The 19,647-nt window shown below is 33.7% G+C and overlaps 1 protein-coding gene across 17 annotated transcripts in view; it reads right to left on the minus strand.

Annotated features, from left to right (window-relative positions):
* LOC106784896 (kazrin) overlaps positions 1-19,647 on the minus strand; it is a 38,465-nt gene that overhangs the window by 10,748 nt on the left and 8,070 nt on the right. For 9 of the 17 annotated variants that reach the window (XM_014744880.1, XM_014744877.1, XM_014744883.1 and 6 more), the window contains 12 exons: positions 8,602-8,692; positions 7,957-8,458; positions 7,497-7,874; positions 7,026-7,417; positions 6,690-6,896; positions 6,070-6,439; positions 4,739-4,828; positions 3,829-4,045; positions 3,455-3,725; positions 3,023-3,370; positions 2,806-2,929; positions 2,521-2,665 (listed from right to left, as the gene is read on the minus strand). In XM_014744880.1, coding sequence (XP_014600366.1) covers positions 2,521-2,665; positions 2,806-2,929; positions 3,023-3,370; positions 3,455-3,725; positions 3,829-4,045; positions 4,739-4,828; positions 6,070-6,439; positions 6,690-6,896; positions 7,026-7,417; positions 7,497-7,874; positions 7,957-8,443 — 3,029 coding nt within the window. In that variant the 5' untranslated portion in view covers positions 8,444-8,458; positions 8,602-8,692. Of the gene's footprint in view, positions 1-1,619; positions 1,874-2,520; positions 2,666-2,805; positions 2,930-3,022; positions 3,371-3,454; positions 3,726-3,828; positions 4,046-4,738; positions 4,829-6,069; positions 6,440-6,689; positions 6,897-7,025; positions 7,418-7,496; positions 7,875-7,956; positions 8,459-8,601; positions 8,693-19,647 lie in introns of those variants that run through there. The other 8 variants (XM_014744889.1, XM_014744888.1, XM_014744892.1 and 5 more) reach the window with 8 other exon arrangements.

Below are 19,647 nucleotides of genomic sequence, written 5' to 3' on the forward strand. Positions count from 1 at the left end.
TTTTCCTCACACATCTTTTTCTTTTCCATACGTTTCCCCTTTCTTAACTTTTTTTTTTGTTTTAATTTTTTCTAAATCTTGTTTTTTTTATCCTTTTTTTTTTTTTTTTTTTTTTTAACCGTGTAAAAGCTCGATTTGTCAATGATAGTCGAAGCGAAAAAATTTGCCATTTACTACTCGTTTAATTTCTTAGGCCTATTACTATTATATTTCATTACTGACAATGAGTCATATCGTGAATTAGTTTTTCTTCCTTCCTTCCTACCCTTCCTTTTTTGCTTGTTTTACTTTTTTTTTTAACTACAAATTGTAATTTTTGTGAATTGTTCTTTTTTTTTTTATATATATATAAATATTTAAATATTTATCGTTGAAAAGACAAGCTTTGATGAATATGATGTGCAACAAAAAAACATGTTTATTACGAAAATAAAGACATTAAAAAAAAAATAAAAACAATTATGAATGATTTAAATCGTTAATTTTGCTATCAATGAATTACGTTAAGTCAGATTGATAAAGTTTGCTCTCGAAGCTAGTTTTTTGCGTTGTAGTTTAAACTCGTCGATAAATTGTGCGTTTATTAAATACGAATTTGTAAAGTGTACACTGTCCGCTCATTCGTATATATACGTATTTATGTATTTATTTATTTATTTATTTATTTATTTGTATTTATATTTATATATATGTTCTTTTGAAGTTTTTGATATTTGACAAGCATTTTATATTCTATTTTTTTTTTCCTTTTTTTTTTTTCTTCATCGACAAATGAATGATATTTTATTTGCGCGACGCGATCATTCCTTTTTTAGTCTTTTTTTTTTTTTTTTAGAAATACGATATCACATGAACGAGCACTTCTATTATATAAATAAATGAGATTATGTGTTTTTATATGGTATGTTAGCAAAAAAAAATCTTTTTTTTTTCTTCTTCTAAGTTGTTTTTTTTTCATCGTTTCCTTTTGTTTTCTAATCATTCATCAAAACTCGACCTCACGATGAAACATTTTGGTTTTTAAATAATTTTCCCCTTTCTTTTTACCGACTATGTTTTAGCGCAACGATAATGCTTGTATGTATAATTTTTTTTTTTTTTCATTAATAATAATATACGAACAATGGAGCGGCACTAATCTCAATTGCATAAATTTAATAATTTGACTATTATATACCGGCGCGTCTATTATTATTATTATTATTATATTTATTTTTAATATACTGGAGAAAATGTGTGTGTGTTTTTCTTTTCATTCTTTTTTTTCCGTATGCTTCTATTTTTTTTTCCGTTTCTTTTTTTTTTGTTCTTTATATCTCTCACATATGCCTGAGAAATTTCATATTCGAACGCTAACCACCGTTGTTAATATTATTATTATTATTATTATTTATATTAATGTTATTAATATTATTAATATTATTATTATTAGATACACGTGTTTTTAGTTTTTATAGTTTATCGAGTTACGATTTGACGTTATCAATTTTGTCAAGAATACACTTGCACTGATTGACAAGCGTTTCAGATTAATTCAAAGTACATTACCATGTATTTATGTACATAAATACTTTTTCTTTTTTCTATATCGATTATGTCATATCAACGATAATAATTGAAATAATTTAGCTTTAACTAGCGTGTGAATTTTTTATCTTAAAACAAAAAAAAAAGAAAATAAATAAAAATGATCAAAGCTGCGTTCAAAAGTTTAACGAGTTAGGCACGAACTCGGTTGTTTTTTTTTTTTTTCTTTAAAAAAGAAATTTAGACGATTGCAATAATAAGATACGTTCAAATGAATTCTTGTCGATGGGCAAGAAGACGTTAACACTGTGTAATTCGTTGATCGCCTAAGCAGTTGTCCGAATGTCTGCAATTGAAAAACTCGATAAATAATTTAGGAAATTGCGAATATACGATTTTTGTGTGTTGAAAAGCCTCAAACTCTTACAACATTGATTGATTAGTTTTTGAGCTGCACTTTTGTGAAATTCAATATCCCAAAGTATGAAAATTGTATCGAAAAATAAAAAAAATTATCGTAGTTATCAGAATTATTTGTTTGTAAATATGCAGCTCAAAATGTCTGATATGATAGTGATCGCAAATCATTACGTTGTTCCGAGTTATATTATTTTCATTAGATATTTAAATGTTTTGTTAAAAAAAATCGATTACTTGAAATAAATTTCTTTTTAAATATATTCTTTAGAACCTTGATAAAAATCGTATCTCAGAACAACGTCACTAGAATTAATTTCTTCATCCGATATTATCTCACGTTGATTATTTACCAGAGTTTGTTGTTAATAATAGAGAGAAGAAAAATATTGCAATTTCGTGTTACTTGGAAGAAATTGTGTTAGAGAAACGTATCTTCGAACAACTGTTTTCCTAATTCCGAAATTGTTGATCATTGAAATGTTTTCTTTTTTTCTTTAATAATAAAATAATATTGATAGAATTTTTTAATGAGCGTTGTCCTATGTGGTCTCCTGTTGACAGTAGACAGAGTACCTTGCTGGTAAAACGAGGGCTTCGAGTTCAGCAGAAAGATGTCTCCTGATCATGTGTTTGGCAGGTGGTATACCCAATGCTGTAGCCATAGTGTCGCCTGAGAAGGATTGTTCCAATACTACGATAGCACCATGTACACCTGAATCTAGAATTGAATTAATTGCACCTTATGCTTAGGCGGATTAAGTCGGTTTGACCTTGAAAGAAAGGAAATCGATTTACTTCGTAAATAGATTATAGATTTGATCTAGAGAATTCGATCGAATGGTCAACAGTTGATCTTACCTTTCAAATTTTCAGCATATTCGGTCAAATCTATGTTACGAGCCCATCGTATAAACCTTTGATTGGTCCACACCAAAGGATCCGTGTCCACTTGTTCGCATTGATGTCTCCTAACAGCGAGTGCCTATAATTTAGAATTGAATTGAAATAATTAGGATTATTGATTAATCGAATTAAGATCAAATATTGTTCATAATTTTCGATCATCTACATTTACCTGACGATCGTAATTTAACATTCTCAACAAATGTATTCCGTGTACGATACTAGCTTGATGAAACTTCCTCGAAACGCCAAGAAGTTTTTCCAATTCTTTTTTATTTAAATGATCGAGCATACGCGCGTCGACCATGTTGGTAGCAAAACTTTCCGAGTATTGTGCTAACCCAAGATCAGGTAACCACTCTGAGCTAACCCAGGTGTGACCAAGTTGTGCTATACAAGGATACCTAACCAGATTAGGATGTCGGTGTTCTTCGATAGCTAACCGCAATTTTTTTCTATGAAGAGGATGAGTCACACCTAATCCTGCTTCTAACTCTGCATCGCTTAGCTCAAGAAGAACCTGAGAACACGATGTTATATGATACATAACAAGATATCTAATAATAAGGAAGGATTATTTGAAAGTAATAATCGTTGTTGTTACCTTGCCAGATTTGATATTTTCTGCACACCTCGGACCATATTGTGGCATACCAAGTGCAACTTCGAGCCATGCCAAAACAGTTGGTGCTCTCCATCGTTCCATTGGTACTGAAGCAGCTTCTCTCAACAAACGAAGCTTCTCGGCATAACTTTCTTCGGTTAATGGGGACGACCATGCTCTATAAGGATCGAATCCTTCCGAGGATTCGTTAGCTCCACTTCCACCGCTGGAAGTGTTCGCACTTTTTCGATTTCGTGATCGTGCGAAAACCCTAAGCAAAAAAGATACAAAATTTCTTTGTACAGTATTCCAATGTTAAATGTTAAAATATATAGTGTTCAGCCAGTTATAGTATACTTAAAGAAAGATTTTACCTTGATATGGAACCCCATGTACCACCTCGAGTAGCGGAAGAGCGTGAATGTGTTGTTGGTGCTGCTACTGTTGGTACTTGTTTGCTTCTTCTTGGTTCGGGTTCTAAAGGACTCGACAATTGTTCCACCGATCGCGATAACGAAGTGTTGTCTGCAGATCTTGAAAATGCATTCAGTGGTGACAGCGTGGGACTACAATCCTTTGGTGTCGTCGCTGCTGAAAGACAAATTCTATTTTAACTGAATTGTATTTAGTATTGTCATTTGTGTATATATATGTAAGATATTTGATAAGGTGTATGTTGTGTATGTGTTAATCTACTTTTCTTTTTTCTTTTTCACTGAACGTGTTTTCTTATTTAATACTATCAATTTTTTTTTACGACTCTGTTATGTCACTCTTTACTAGCATCAGCACACAGACACACACATATTCAAACGCATTGTTACATAAGTTAGTCGACTATTCTTCGAATTACTATAGGAGTCTGAAATAATTAATTGATCGTTGAGCTCAATGTAAGGGAAGGGGCTTACAATTCGTGCAATATTTCCTTTTCACTATAATAACCTACGATTTTGTTATTATTTCTTCTTTTTTTTTTTTTTATAATTTATTATTATCAACTTATACCTCTCAGGAATAGAAGCATGCGCATGCAATTGGTTTTTGAACGATTATCAAAGATCTCTCCTGGCATCTCCTTTAAAAAAAAAGAAGCAAATACGATTTGGATAATCGAACACCTTTGCTCTCGTAATTAATATCCAAGAAAATCGATAACAATATTATAAAATCAGATAACGGAAATATTTCTATATGATGACGGAAAAAATGTTGACAAGTATTTCGATAAGATGGAGCATGTTGAAAATAAACGACGAGTACCGATTATACTTTGCCACTTACACTGATACATGTGGGAAGGTGCTACGGAGGATACCACTGAGATGTTGTCCATGTCGGGACCGCTTCCTTCGATCGTAATAGTCGGTGTTCCTGCGCGTAAAATAGTATAACGAACATAAATTAAACAATAAACAATAATTCATGTAATAACACGAATTTTTCAACATTCCTGTTGCATATCGAGACGTAGAAATATGATAATTAAAAGACATCTTTCATTAATGAACAATGATGAGAAACAAATGCAGAACCCCATTTATATATTTCATGGAATCTTGTACTAAATGGAAAAGCGGGCTCCCTGATAGCTTGTAACATTTACGAAAATTTTATTTGGAAGAATATCTGATTGATTAATTTAATAATTACAAAAAACAATTTAACTGATTTTCTCTATTATTCACAATGTTGGTCTTTGCAGCGCCCTGTACCACTGAGTAGTTAGTACAATTATGAATACGGCCTTGAGAAAAAGAACACATATACACATATGAACAATAAAATAATAGAAAATAGATAAAACGTTAATAAATTAATCAGGAAATTTGATTAATCGATAGAGCCTATAATTCTAATCGTTTTCTATAAATAATTGTAACAATGACGAATCTTGTAGTTCTTCTCTCATCGATTTTATCATAGTTCGATAAAATAACTGTTACAAATCCAAGTTGGAACGCTAACATTATCTCAATACGGCTTTCTAATTCCACCAAATGAATAGGTCAGAGAAATCTTAGAAGAGCTGTTGCTAATCCTTACGAAAAAATAACTGACGAACTAACAACAAGTTGGAAATCATTTTCATAAATGGACAATAAACGATGGATAAGGATAAGGATGAGTGACGTAGCTCGGTAGATTTTTACAACGACCAGTGCAAACCGATAATTCTGCTCCTTTCGAGCACACCTAACTTATTATTAACGGATGAGTTACGAGTTTGAACGAAGACGTGGGCTGAAAAGAGATATGACTTACAAGAGGAGAGATGGTCGTCAAGCGAACCAATCACTAGAACACACTCAAGCGTGTCATTTTACTAATAATTATAATAATAATAATAATAATAATAATAATAATAATAAGAGAGTGGACATCAGCGTGCTTTGATAATAACGTTGACGAACAATATTAAATGACAGATTATTATACTATCCGATGTTCAACAAAAGCTACGTCAACTAAATCAATGAATAATGCGTTTCAAAGTGCGTATACGTGCGCTAATTTAAGATATTATTTTTACCTCGTGTTAATATTTAGTATGTGTGCAAAATATGTGTATCGTATTTGTGTATGTGACGAATAAAAAATTGAAGAAAACTTACCGTCGGTCGTAGAATCTGAAAGATTTCCACCGATACTGGTCGCACCACCACTTTCTCGATCGCTGGATCCACGCACACCACTATCCGCACTACAGCTACCACGATCTCCGGCTTGTCCACCCGAGGAAATTGCACCTGTACCACCACCACTCATATTACTGGCCACCCCCAACTCCGTAGTCCCTAAGGGTGGCTGAGAATTGATATGAGGGATGATACCACTACCACCAACAACACCAACACCAACGCCACTGTTACTTCCAGCACCTGGAGTTGCGACCCCATTAACTGTGCCACGTGGGAAGGACACTAAAGACTCCTGATCGCTCAAACACCCACCACCGCCACCGCCCATCAATTGTCGTTGAAGCTGTCGATCAAAGATAATACCTTAGTAAACAATACGTTTATCCTATACGTGTACTGCGTTGTAACATAAATTCGTCTCGTTGTTTAAATTAGGATTTTATTCAAGAAAAATAAGTGATTAACCTTTGACGTTTTTAAATTGGTACAAACAAAATTCGAACAACTAAATATTTTTCTAAACAGATAAAATGAGACAAATCTATGATTACAATTCCAATAGATATGGTTAAAATTCAATTAGATTTTTGTACCTCTTTGATAGTAGCACGTGCATGCGATAATGCAACTTCTTTGTCAGCCAAACTCGCAGCAAGACTTAGACTTCGATCTGCCTCATCTCTCGCTGCTCTTATAAGACTCCAACGTTCCCTCTCTCGTTCTCTTTCGCGCTCCTCCGTGGATATGCCACCTTCCTGCTGTTGAAAACGTCCCAACGTAGCTTCGTTTTCTCGCATACGCTATAATCCAAATGAATTAAGAACCAAATACTAAGAACCAAAAAGCAAAACCACCCCCAAACGAAAAATACCTGAACGGCAATCAACTGTCTAAAATCAATCTAATCAATCTAATCGATAATAGATCACCTGTTCGTAATTACGTATAAAATCACGCAGTTCTCGTTCCTTGTCTTCAAGGGTACCATACAAAGCTTTCATCTGATTGAGCAGATCAAACTTTTCAGCCTTCAATCGTTTACGATCGGCTTTAAGAACCTGCAAGGCTTCCTTCGTATGTTGCAATTCCATTTCGAGGGCGACAAAGCGTGCCTCTTCCTCCAATGCCGTATCTTCTGCTCCGACCTCGCCACGAGCAGCCCCGCTGAGTAACAATCTCCTCAACCTTGCAACTTCAGCTACTAATCTTTCGTTTTCCAATCGCAATCTTCTAGCGCTAGCCAATTCCACGGCACCACCGCTACTTCCGCTGCCATGAAGAATCGATAATCTTGTATCAAGGACGCTCTCGTTGCAAATTCCTATAACACAAGAAAACAAAAAAATATTTGATGAATATATAAGAGTACAGAGGTAATAATTTCAAAGAAAATACTTTACCCAAAGAATTAGCAGGCGAAGCAGGTCTACTTCCAGGTGCTGGATCGGGTGGTTCATTATCTTCTTCCGGTCTAACGTCATTATCGACAATATCCTTACGAACATCAGTTTCCGGATCGGTCGTAACTCTACAAAATCTCCTCGATCTTAAAGAATCCGGATTGGTTGAGATTCGAAGCCTTTCCACGCCGGAAAGGTCGCTACAACCACGATGTAGAAAGGAGGTCCTGTTAGATGAACCCCTATCGGGGCTGGCACTTCTAGATCGTGAATCTAGATTCCTCCCGGATTCACCGAGTCGTGTCTTATCGCGATTCAACGCGTATGACCTTCGAGTTTTCTCGCTTGGACTTCGGCAGGGCGAACTGTTTCGAGTTTCTGAACAAACATCGAAACGTTATTGGGATCGGCTCAATAACGAGATTGATTTAGAATAAAGTTAAGACTGTTTGATACGAACCTATGGGACTACTTTTTCGATCTATTGGACTGGACCTGTCCTTCCTATCGATGGGACTATTTTTCTTATCGATCGGACTAACGGATTTATCACTTGCCGAACTTCTCTTCTCAATAGGGCTGCTATTCGCACTGAACCTTTTACCATCTTCCTGCGTGTGTGCTTGGGGTTCGCTTGCCTCTTGACAGAGATTTGGATTACCGATACCACTGGAAGCTGCTGCTGCTGCTGCTGGTGATGATGCATTGTTGTTACTGCTTATACCACCAATGTTAGCCAGATTGCTGTTACTCGTAGTACCACCGTTATTGTTCAATGCTGCTGCTGCTGCTGCTGCTGCTGCTACTGCTGCTGTTACCGTTCCTGATGATGACGATGTACTAACTACAACGTCCCGTGATTCTCCACGTAAGATTGCGTTCTCTCCTCTTCCACGTTGCAACTCCCCATCCAGTCGTGCTCCCGTCCCTGCGTTCTCCTCCACCATGACGAACAGTTTTGTCTGCATTAAGAACAAACGGGTCACGTTAGGGATCGACTAAAACGATAAATCTTTTGTCTCCGTAAAAAAGAAAAAAAAAAAAGAATAAAAGAGTTTTTAGAGAAATTATGATTAAACGTTTATCTGTATGTGTTTGCATATACCTGTGCATCTGCGAGGATGCGTTCGATTAAATCCAAGGTGGGCTAGTTTGCAAGCTCATGTTTGTGGATTTTTGTCCGTTAGTTTTCAATACTATAACAAATAATTTGTAGTTTTTGATTACTATTATTACCGTTTTTGATAAAGAAAAAAACAATAAATTTCAAATTTCGCGTTAGAAATTTGAAAATTTGAAAATAAAGTATCAATGAAAATGATTAACAAAACTAAAGGATCATTTTCGTAGGATTGTGTTCTCTCTCTCTTTTGTAAGACCCAGTACTACACACGTTTCACCCTACCGTCAGATATTGATTTAGTATTACGAGTGAGAAAGCTTTATTCTACGACAGAGAGCTCGTTCTGTTGCTTTCATATTTTTTTTCCCCCCCATTTAATCAATGTGCGTTCGATTTTTTTTTTTTTATTTTATCCTCCGGAATATGTAACAGACATAATATACGTCTGCGATTGAATAATACTTTCGCACCACAGCGAAACAATCGGCTTATACAATTATCTCGAGAAAAATTAAGAAAAAAAAAAAAAGAATAAAAATGTATCTACATATTTTACTCGCTCGTTATAAAAGAAAATGAAACCAGGGAGTTTCGTCCCTAATATTCATAATTCTTGAAAAGTAATTAATATAAATAATACGCAACACACACACACACATTTATATATATATATATTTCGTTTAAACGCTTAACAAGTTTTAAAATCCTTTTGGTATATTATATCTGAGCAAACAAACGCGCACATACTCGTACTTTTTCGTGTAATGAAACGAAAATATAAAGTAACGTTCGTAAATGTCGTTTGAAAATTAACTTGATTAAATTCACTTTAGGACATACGAATAGTAGATATATGTGTGTATCTGTATATGAGTGTGCGTGTACGTTCCAGTGAGAAAAAATCTCATGCCACTCAAATAAGGTGAAATTAAAAACGTTATGATCCCTAGTACTGTTCGAGTTCGTTGGTTGGTTCGTTGGTTGGATGGTTGGTTTGGTTTAGTTGAATGCGGGATAGTTAAAAGAGAGTACCTATGTATTTCAGCTTTCATTTTTTCGCATCGCGTTTCATTAACACGATATTTGCGTTTGACTTCGTATAAAAACACGAACGATTTATCATCATAGTAGCGTAGATATATACGTGAAAATTGTACAAGAGAAATCTCTCGTGTCATTTTTTTGGAGGGTGAGAGGAAGGTAGGGGGGGGCTTACATTTGAAATTTCAACCGAATCTGAAAAATTCGTTTATTCTTCAAAAGGATTTGTAATTGACATATATAACAAAAAGTAACATAAAACGTAACGTTCGTTAATAACGAATATTCGATAATAAATAAAAATATTAACGCAAGATTAAATCAATTTTTCTTTTTTGCGAAGTACACATTTTCCCCTTCTTTTAAAAAATATTAACAAAGAATAACGATTCATTAAAAACAAAAACAAAACAAAAATAATGATAGAACACGAATAAAAAATGTTCAAGATTACGAATTAAAAAAAGGAAGAAAACAAATAGATAAGAAGAATATTAGCTAATTGGTGTAATGTAAAGGACATAAGTACAAATGTATGTAAGTGCTTAACAAATAGGCAGAGGAGTTTCGTGTTCCGTAACGACAAAGGACGATATGAAAAGGGTTATTAAAAGGAGTGTAACAAGCCAGATCGTTTTCGTCGATATGTAAACTGATAAAATATCATTAAAGGGTATTCAATCTATTTTATCATTGTGAATGATTCCTATTACATGCGTTAATATTAATAATTAATTAACTTAAGTATTGCATTATCAAACGATCATTATAGCGTTAGATATTTATTATAGATATATTAAATAATAATTAGCAATGAATGTTGAATAAATTTCATTGATACGAGATTAGGTTATTTTTCTTAGAGTTCATTCGAAGTCGAACCATTTGAGTCGTTTTAATCAAACATGTAAATGTTACTTTTCATCGAATCGGAATTATAGTTGGTTTAGTGGGCAGCCAGAAATACATTCCTTGCTCCCTTTCTCCCCTCACCCCTTTTCATATCTTTTCTACCTTTATCCCTTTTTCCTTCTCGTACAAACGTTTAACTCCGCACCCTCGGGATCGCGAGTTCATTCCGCTTGCTATCCAATAAGTAAAGACTCGAGTGTCGCAGGTTATATCAAAGGAAGATAGAGGGTTTAACATTTAAAACTAAATACAAGTCTTCAGATCATTCACAAAATTTGTTGAAAATTAACAAATTTGTGATATACAATTATGATAAAGTTGAATTATTTTGAAACATTTAAAATAAATATTAATTAATTCGTTACTCTAATTTAAATATTAAATAATCAAATATTTATAATTTCAATTGTGTTAAGTAAAATCAAATGAAAATACAATAATATTTCAAACTAAATCGAAATCTCCATATTATTTAAAACATTGCAGAGAATTCGAAAATGTGTTTTGTATATAGTTGGAGGAACAATTTGTAAATAAAAGTCAGATATTATTAAATTTCAAATAGATAATAATTAATTTAGTACTGTGATATAAATAACAAATAAAAACAATATAAATAAAGTTAAAATATACGGGAGAAAAAAAAAAATATCTCGAATGCAGGATTTTAATTAAAACTTTAAACGGTAGGTTTAGTGACGTTATCCTAATCCATGGAGATTAACTTGGTCTTCATAAAAAAAAATAAAAAAAAAAAAACATAAATTAATTAAATAACCACGTTTTACCGTATTTAACAAAAAAATTATCGAAATTCATTTATATTTCTTTCTTTTTTTTTTACTATACACCTATACTTAATGATCTCCTAGATTTACAATAAAAATTTAAATTCTCATAACTTTAATCATATTCGTTATGTTACATTGAATTCGAAAAGATGATAATAAAAAAGAATTAAATAATAATAATAATAATAATAATAAAATCTCGTTGTCACACAATCGAATGATTTTGATTTGCATCTCTCTCTTTCCCTCTCTCTCTCTCTTACTTTTTCTTTCTTTCTTTCTCATTCTCAAGTGACGTCACGTCACAGAGCCTATACGCAAGTTTCGCAACTTCAACTTTAATTGGATGACATCCCTACGGGAGATGGAGTTCCACATTTCAGTCGGCATCTCCGTTCGAACGTGATACGTGACGCGGATAGAACGTAATTCCTTTGCGTCGAACGAATTAGAAAAGATATCCAATTAAAAAATTCCACGCTTATATCTACTTGTTTTTCTTTTTTTTTCTACTACCCCAATCCACCCCCCCCCTTCTCCACCCCTTTATCTCTACTATATTTTATTGTTTCTGTTCTCTCCCTTTGTCTCTTCAAACGGGGGATGAACACACTCGCATTAAAGTTTTTCCACCGACTATGCTCTTCTCGTGAAAACAAACTAAAAAAAAAAGAGAGAAAAGGAAAGAAATAAAAACAAAAAATAAAAGGAAAATATAAAAATGACAATAAGAGATAGGTTCTTTCTTTTTCTTTCTTTTTCCTTTTTTCTTTTTTCTTTTTTCTTTTTTTTAATATGCATATATGTATAGTAAATGGACGTATATGAGTATACGTGTGTATCCTTTTAGGTTCCAGGAAGGCGAAACTTTTCACGTATTTTAAAGTCCACATCTCCCTCGCGCTGTGCTTTTATGCAAAGTATCAAGCTACTCTTCACGGAGGGGGCGTAAGCCCTATTGAAAATGGGCGTCCGCCTGTTCGTAGTACTTCTACATTGACGTTACCCACCACATGTTTGTAGTCATTATCTTTCAAATTGCTTGTCTCTAATCGCGAGGGTAACCGCGTTTGGCCGTTGCCTTTACAAATGAATTCCTTTTCCGATTCAACACCGATAATACGAGGAAGGAAGGAAGGAAGGAAGGAAGGAAGAAATGAAGGAAGGTAGGAAGCCAATTGTATAATCATCTTAATTCATGTATTCCCTATCCCCTTCCCCTTAAAAACAACCAAATTTCTTTATTATTTTCTTTCCCTCTTGTACATTATTTTTTCTTTTTCAACACACATGTTTCATTAGTATTGTATACCCGTCTATTCAAAAGAAAAGAAAAGAAAAGGAAAGGAAAGGAAAGGAAAATATCAATGAGTAAGTTCGAATGTGTTGCCATTATTTGAAAATCCGTCGATGCGGCATCATATTTTAGCATGAGTGAACGCATAGTGTGTGCTTGGATAACACAGAACTCGAGTAGGCAGAGTAGGTAACGTGCGTGCACTTCTCTTGCAAACGTTATACGAGGGAGTGAATTCGAGAAATGAAATGGAATGGTAGTCGAAAAAGAAAAAGAAAAAGAAAGAGAAAGAGAAAAAGAAAAAGAAAAAAAGGTGAACGAAGACAGTGAACAGAGTATACCGCGTGGATGGTTCAGTTTGGATTGTGGGTAGGCGTTCCGGCATGGGTTCGGGCCCTTTTTTTTCTCCGCACTACCACAACCGGCACACCACCAACCTATACCTCCCTCCCCTCCCCAAACATCCCTTACTCCACCCCCACCCCTAACCTACGTTCTCACCAACTAAACTCTAGAACAGGGATCTTCAACCATTTTTCGATTCATCACTGGGGAAATACTTTATGACATTTATATCCCTGTGTGTGTGTATATATATATATATATATATATATATGTATATGACTACGTAACGATAGAAGGGATTACGGCTTTTATCGTACGTTTAGCATTTTAGGGATGATGATAAAAGACAATGAGAGTGATAGGAATATATGTATGTATATTTGAAATATGATAGGGGAAGTCATCGTTCGAGAAGCACGTACACTTCTACGTGGATGAATGGGAAGGATGAAGAGGACTATTTCAGCAAGCAAGGAAGCAAGTAAACAAGCAAGCCAGCAAGTAAAGCTAGCAGGCAAAGGAAAGGCTGGCAGGAATTAGAGAGAGGGGTAGCTGGGTTGACAATCCCTGTCGTTGGGTGAGCAAGAGGAATGGGAGTGGGAGGGAACGCTCATGGATCAATACCACCACGGTGGGATGCAGGGCAAGCAGGAGCATGCCCCGGTGGCACGCGCATACGCCGTTTGTTCAAAGCGCAAACGAGACGGACAGAGAAAGAGAAAGAGAGAGAGAGAGAAAGAGAGAGAAAGAAAGAGAAAGGAACAGAAAGAGAGAGGGAGACATGGTCGGTAGTGAGATCGACGAGGAAGCAAGAAAGGCAGCATCTATGTAGAAAAAGGGGACAAGAGAGAAACTAGGGAGGCATGAAAGAGCAAGTTAGGAATGGCCTATAGGATGACAGGGTGAGGGTCGTACGTCTGGGAAACCTGTGGCTCCGTGCGACCATTATCGCGATGCTTTTTTCCACCCCCTTTTTCATCCCACACCCAAGCACCACCACCACTACCACCCCACCCCTTGTTCTTGTTCTTGTCCTTCTTCTTTTTCTTTTTTTTTTTTCTTTTTCTTTTTCTTCTTCTACTTCTCCTAGTTTCTTTCACCGCTAGCACCAGCACCACCATCATCATCTCCTCTCTTCCTGTCCCAACTCTTTCCTCCTTTTTTCTTCTTTCTTTCTTTCTTTCTTTCTTTCTTCCTTCCTTCCTCTTTCTTCCCTTCTACTACTCTACGTCATACTACTACCCGACATAGGACATTATCGTGACTCAGATTTTGTTATCCCACGATGGCAGAATTTTCTAGCAAGTTCAAAGTGATGTTGCCGCTTCTTTACGATAAAACGTTCCTCTTCGTAAGAAGCTATTACCGAAGACGGGGCTTACTTGCATTAAGAAGAAGAAGAGAGAGAGGAAGAAGAAGATGAATACGAGGGAAGAGGTAAGAGGTATGAGGGAAAATAATAACATAACTTTCTTGCTCTACTCTCCTTTTATCTTCCTTTTCACGAACGTCAAGAAAATTTACCAAGAAAATATCTAACAATAACGATCACGACAATACCAAACTTACAAATTCTTTACAAACCTAAAATATTCCAGTCTCATTTTTTCTTCAAAATATCATAACAATTTTCCACGATACAGATCTCTCAATCTTACAGAAAGTGTCCAATTCCGTACGGAAATCGTTCACGACAGTTACGTTTCGCTACTCTCTTTGTCTTTTAAACAGTAGTTTGAGGGTGCATGCAACGAACCCTTAATTCATTATATGTATGTGTATGTGTTACACGTGTCCAAAACTTCAAACAACGATGGAAGAAGTGCAAGGGGAAGACACCTTTCGCCAGGGAATAGGGAATTGTGTTATATGTATAAATCGTTTCTATATACACGTAAACATACAACACACATACACACACGCATACACATATCCATAGGTAGGATCCTAGAAGTAGGGGATGAGGGATGGTAACATGTGGTTGAAGAGATGAACGTAGCGCTGACGTAGTATAGTTAGAGAGAGAGAGAGAGAGAGAGACGACGACACATGAGAGAATGGCTGGACGAATGAGGGGGTTGGGGAAGAGAAGGAGGAGGAGGAGGAGGAGGAGGAGGTGGTGAAAAAGAGGGTTGTGGTATGAGGAGGAAAAGGAAAGAAGAGGGGGAATGGGGATGGGGGGTAACCAAGTTCGCGTGTTATAAATGGGACGCAATCTTTAGTGCCATCTATTAGTTTCAGGGGCGAAACTTTATGTGTATACGTGTAAATATATATATTTATATTATACATATATGTGCGCGCGTGTGTGTGTACACATACTATTTTACTCGGGTACACGAGTCCAAGCTTACGTATATGACGGCTTTGTAATAGTACTTTACGCGACACAGCGTAAAACGAAATGACGAATTAGTGAACTGCTCGTCTACGCGTGCAACCGTGAAACGTTCTTGTAATAAGAAAAAAAAAAAAAAAAAGAATGTGAGAGAGTGTTTATATATGTTCAATGTATTTCAACTGGTTCTCTTTTTTTATTTGTAACCTTAACGTAGCCTCAGATATCTAATTGTGGGGATTAGAAAGAGTTTTGTATTATTTTGTTTTAGTATTGAACAAATAGTTTTAAGTAATTTGAATAGACTTGAAATGTGGAAGTTGCATAAACGTTTTCTAGGAATTTGTTTCAAAGTTTAATCCTTTTTTTCTTTCTTTTTTTTTTTTTTTTTTAAAGAGGGCATCTATTTGGGAGAAGATTATCAATGACGCATGGTTCCGAATAAATGTGGAAATAAAAGGAAAGAAAGTTGGTTACTTTTTCCTCGATCTTTTCTACTTAAATGCGATACCGCGAAGTTGTTAGAAAAGAAATAGCTTGAAACTGGTTGCCATTAGAGAACCAACGAGAAAAACTTTTTTCTTCACGATAAAGTGTTAATATCCGAAAAAGTATATGCATTCATATGTGTGTAAGTGTATGAATGTAGATAGGTACGTATATGTATATGTTTTAAGAGTGCAAAGTCGTTCCGAAAATAAATGTACTTCTCTATCTCTGGTTTTCAAACATTAAAGCCATTAAACGTAGACATAGTTGGTATTATAAAAAGATATGAGAGGAAAAGAGAGACACGAGAGAGTAGAGAGAGAGAAAGAAAATATGTCTGGATAAAATATTTGTCCTAACGTATGATGAACCTAGTTTATATCTTTCTTTTGATCGACATAAACTCTGTTACCATTTACTAGGAGAATACTCTTTTTATTAGTCTCTTTCTGAATCGGTGCCAAAATAAGCAGATATCAGCAACAGGCAACAGAGGATCAATTGAAGAATCTTTAAGATATACATCTCTCTTTCTCCTTCCCTCTCTCCCTTTCTCTCTCTCTCTCTCTCTCTCTTTTTAATAGCAACAGAAAAGAAATAGATGAATAATTATTAGTAGAAAATTAAATTTTAATTGACAATTAATAATAATTTCTGATATATTTCTCCTTTTATTTATTCTAAATATAAATTTAAATTCTCTCGACGTTATACAAATTTTATCCTACGAATATTTCTTCCGACAACTATGATTTAAAATTTCGAAAATATATTTAGATACATCGATGCGTTTTGTTTATAAATAAAAAAAAAAATAGAAAAAAATACAGATAAACATTTTTAAATAGCAAAACTGAATTTTAACTGAACGATAATTTGTGGATATACTTGTCAGATATTTGATCTTTTTTCTTTATATATGATCGCGAAATATTTATATTTGACGTTTAGAAATTTTTTCCAGTGAAAATCTCTACTAATAACCCTGATCTGATATTTTGGAGAATATATTTAGAAATCTCGATGCGATGTTTTTTAATAGAAGGTATATGTACTAACGTTGATGTAGTTAGTCTCTTACATTACGAATGTATATCATAACGATCATAGTTGGACATAGGAATAAGAGTTAAGGGACACCATTGACAAAGTACGCTGTACATGACTCGAACCATATAGCAAAGAAGATTCGTGTTGCCACGACAGGAAACATAGATTTTCCCCTTCTCCCATGAGACATCTAAATTTGGATTCGGTGATTCATCCGAATATGTGTTGACAAATCTCAGTTATATTTCTTTCATTCTATATGCGCAATATATATTTGATCATCATTTATTTTTTTTTCTTGCCTATATTATTTAATCCTATTATTGTCTAATTTCTTTATCAATTTTCATTTAACAATTTTTTTGATGAGTCTTTTTTCTAAAATAAATTTTCGGTATTTGTAATGATGGTGTAAGGTTTCGTCATGTTGTGGATTAAAAAATTAATTTATTTCAATAAATACGAACCCTCTTTTAACCATACACATTTCCTTTCTGAATCGTATAAATACGGAAATTATCTAATGACGTATCTAATTTATTACTTTCCAATTTCTAATACATTTCTATTTATTCGATCAATAATTGTTCAAATTATTGGTCAATTATTTTCTAAGTAAAATGTTTCAATATTTATAATAATAACAAGGTTTATAGAGGGGGTCGACAGAGAATTACGTCAAGATTAATATATTTCTAATACCGATCCAATAAATATAAACCCTTATAATCATAAACTTCCTTTATCAGTAATATAAATACACAGAGAAACTATTGAAATGATAAAACGAATTTAATGAGATTTGAAATTCCGGTTGAAAATCCAGAAACGTTTCCCGAAGTAATTAATTTTCGAATGAGAAATTTCCCAACGGAGATTGATATTAATAATAATAATAATTAATAATAATAATAATAATAATAATAGTTTCTTTCTCCAAACACATGAAAATAATGTAACGACATCGGAAATGATACGAAAACGACGTATCGAAATGTCGAATATATTTTTATTATATGTAGATAAATGAAATTGATATAAATTTCCTATTTCCCGAGATATGATAGAAGTTCGATGTGAACGATTGGTTATTGCTCATTCCCTTTTGCCTATGCTAAAGTTCAACGATGCAACCTTTGTAACCTCCCTGTCTATTGTTGGTGGTAAGCGGTAGCGATGATCAGCATAAGTCGTTAGTTCGCATAAAGTGGTACATCAAAAGAAAGCTTTAGTGGTAGTGGTTGTCTGTAAACATGCCTTTCGACCTGCCTTTTGTCATCCAATTCAACTTGGAATGGCCACTTGTGATCCAAGACAAAAATATATGTCGCATTCCTCCTTTGCTTTTCTCTTTCTATCATTCTTTCTATCATTCTTCTTTCTTTCTCCGTCTCTGTTGTTTTTATCTATATTAATGTTTCTTTTTCTCAAAAAGAAGCTCGTTGATAGTAATAAAGGAAGACGGAAAAGAAGTAGAAAAGAAAATAAAGAAAAAAACTACGTAACAATATCGAGGAACAATTTCACGCTACTCTTATTTCTCGATTAAAATGAGAAATATAGTTGGATTTTCTGCAAATACATTTACGAGAGAAGAAAAATTAAAGAAAATAAATAATAGATCCGAGTGAAATATTTTATTCGAATAGTTTTTTCTTGTTTTTTTTTTGTTTTTTTTTTTTCATAAGGGATACCGAGAACGATAGAAAGAAATTAAAAAACAAATAAAATTGTGATTTCATGTTCCGTGATATATATATATAGCTCTCGATTGAAAGTATAATAATATCGTGGAACGTTTTGCAAATATATTGGGAATGAAGATAAATTAGAAAAAAAAACCGAGAGAAATTATATTATTTGAATATTGTTGATAAACGGTACCAACATAATATCAAGAACAATAGAACGATAGAATCGATTTCATGCTCGATTTATTTCTCGATCAAAAGAGAAAAAATATTTGAACGCTGTGCGTATCCGTCGGGGGATGGGGGGGGGAGAGGGCAAAAAAAATTAGAAATTAAAAAAATATATTGTTTCAATATTTTTTGTAAAAGGAACATCGATCTGTAGTACCAAGAACCAACGGGAAAATAAATAAAAATATGAAACGAGATAAAAAATAATGGAAGATCAATTTTACATTCGTGTTCCACTTCAATTAAAATTAAAATAAATAAAGAAAACGTAGTGTGCAACAATGTGTGGAAATAAATATATATATACAATATATATATATAAAAAAAACCAATATGGAAAAAACAAAGTTATTATTTCAATGTTTTCGAAAAAGAATAACAGTAAAAGATAAAAAAAAAGAAAATCATATTACGAAATGGAGGATCAATTTTTTATGCTCGTGTTCTTTTTCAATTAAAATAAAAATAAATACAGAAAGAATAATAATGGAACAATAAAAAATATTGTTTCAATAATTTTGAAAAAGAATACAAACCTATATATAATGAAAAGAACAAAAATTATTTTACAATGTCAAGGATTAATTTTATGTTCCCGTTATTTCACGATTACAAGAAAAATAAAGAATTAAAACAGCGTGAAAATATATATTGAGGAAAAAAAGGAAGTGCAGAAAGAGAGAGGAAATATATTATTTTAATATTTTTGAAAAGGGATACTAACGCATAGTAGGAAGATGCTGGGGGCTTCTTATTAAAATGCCGTGCTTCCTACAAATGCAAAAATCTGTATTCAGAGCACGCTTTTCACACCACAAGAAGTAGTATTAGTATTACCTTTTC

The sequence above is a fragment of the Polistes canadensis genome, unplaced genomic scaffold, assembly GCF_001313835.1.
Source record: "Polistes canadensis isolate GaletaPanama2010 unplaced genomic scaffold, ASM131383v1 scaffold_42, whole genome shotgun sequence".
Classification (NCBI taxonomy): domain Eukaryota; kingdom Metazoa; phylum Arthropoda; class Insecta; order Hymenoptera; family Vespidae; genus Polistes; species Polistes canadensis.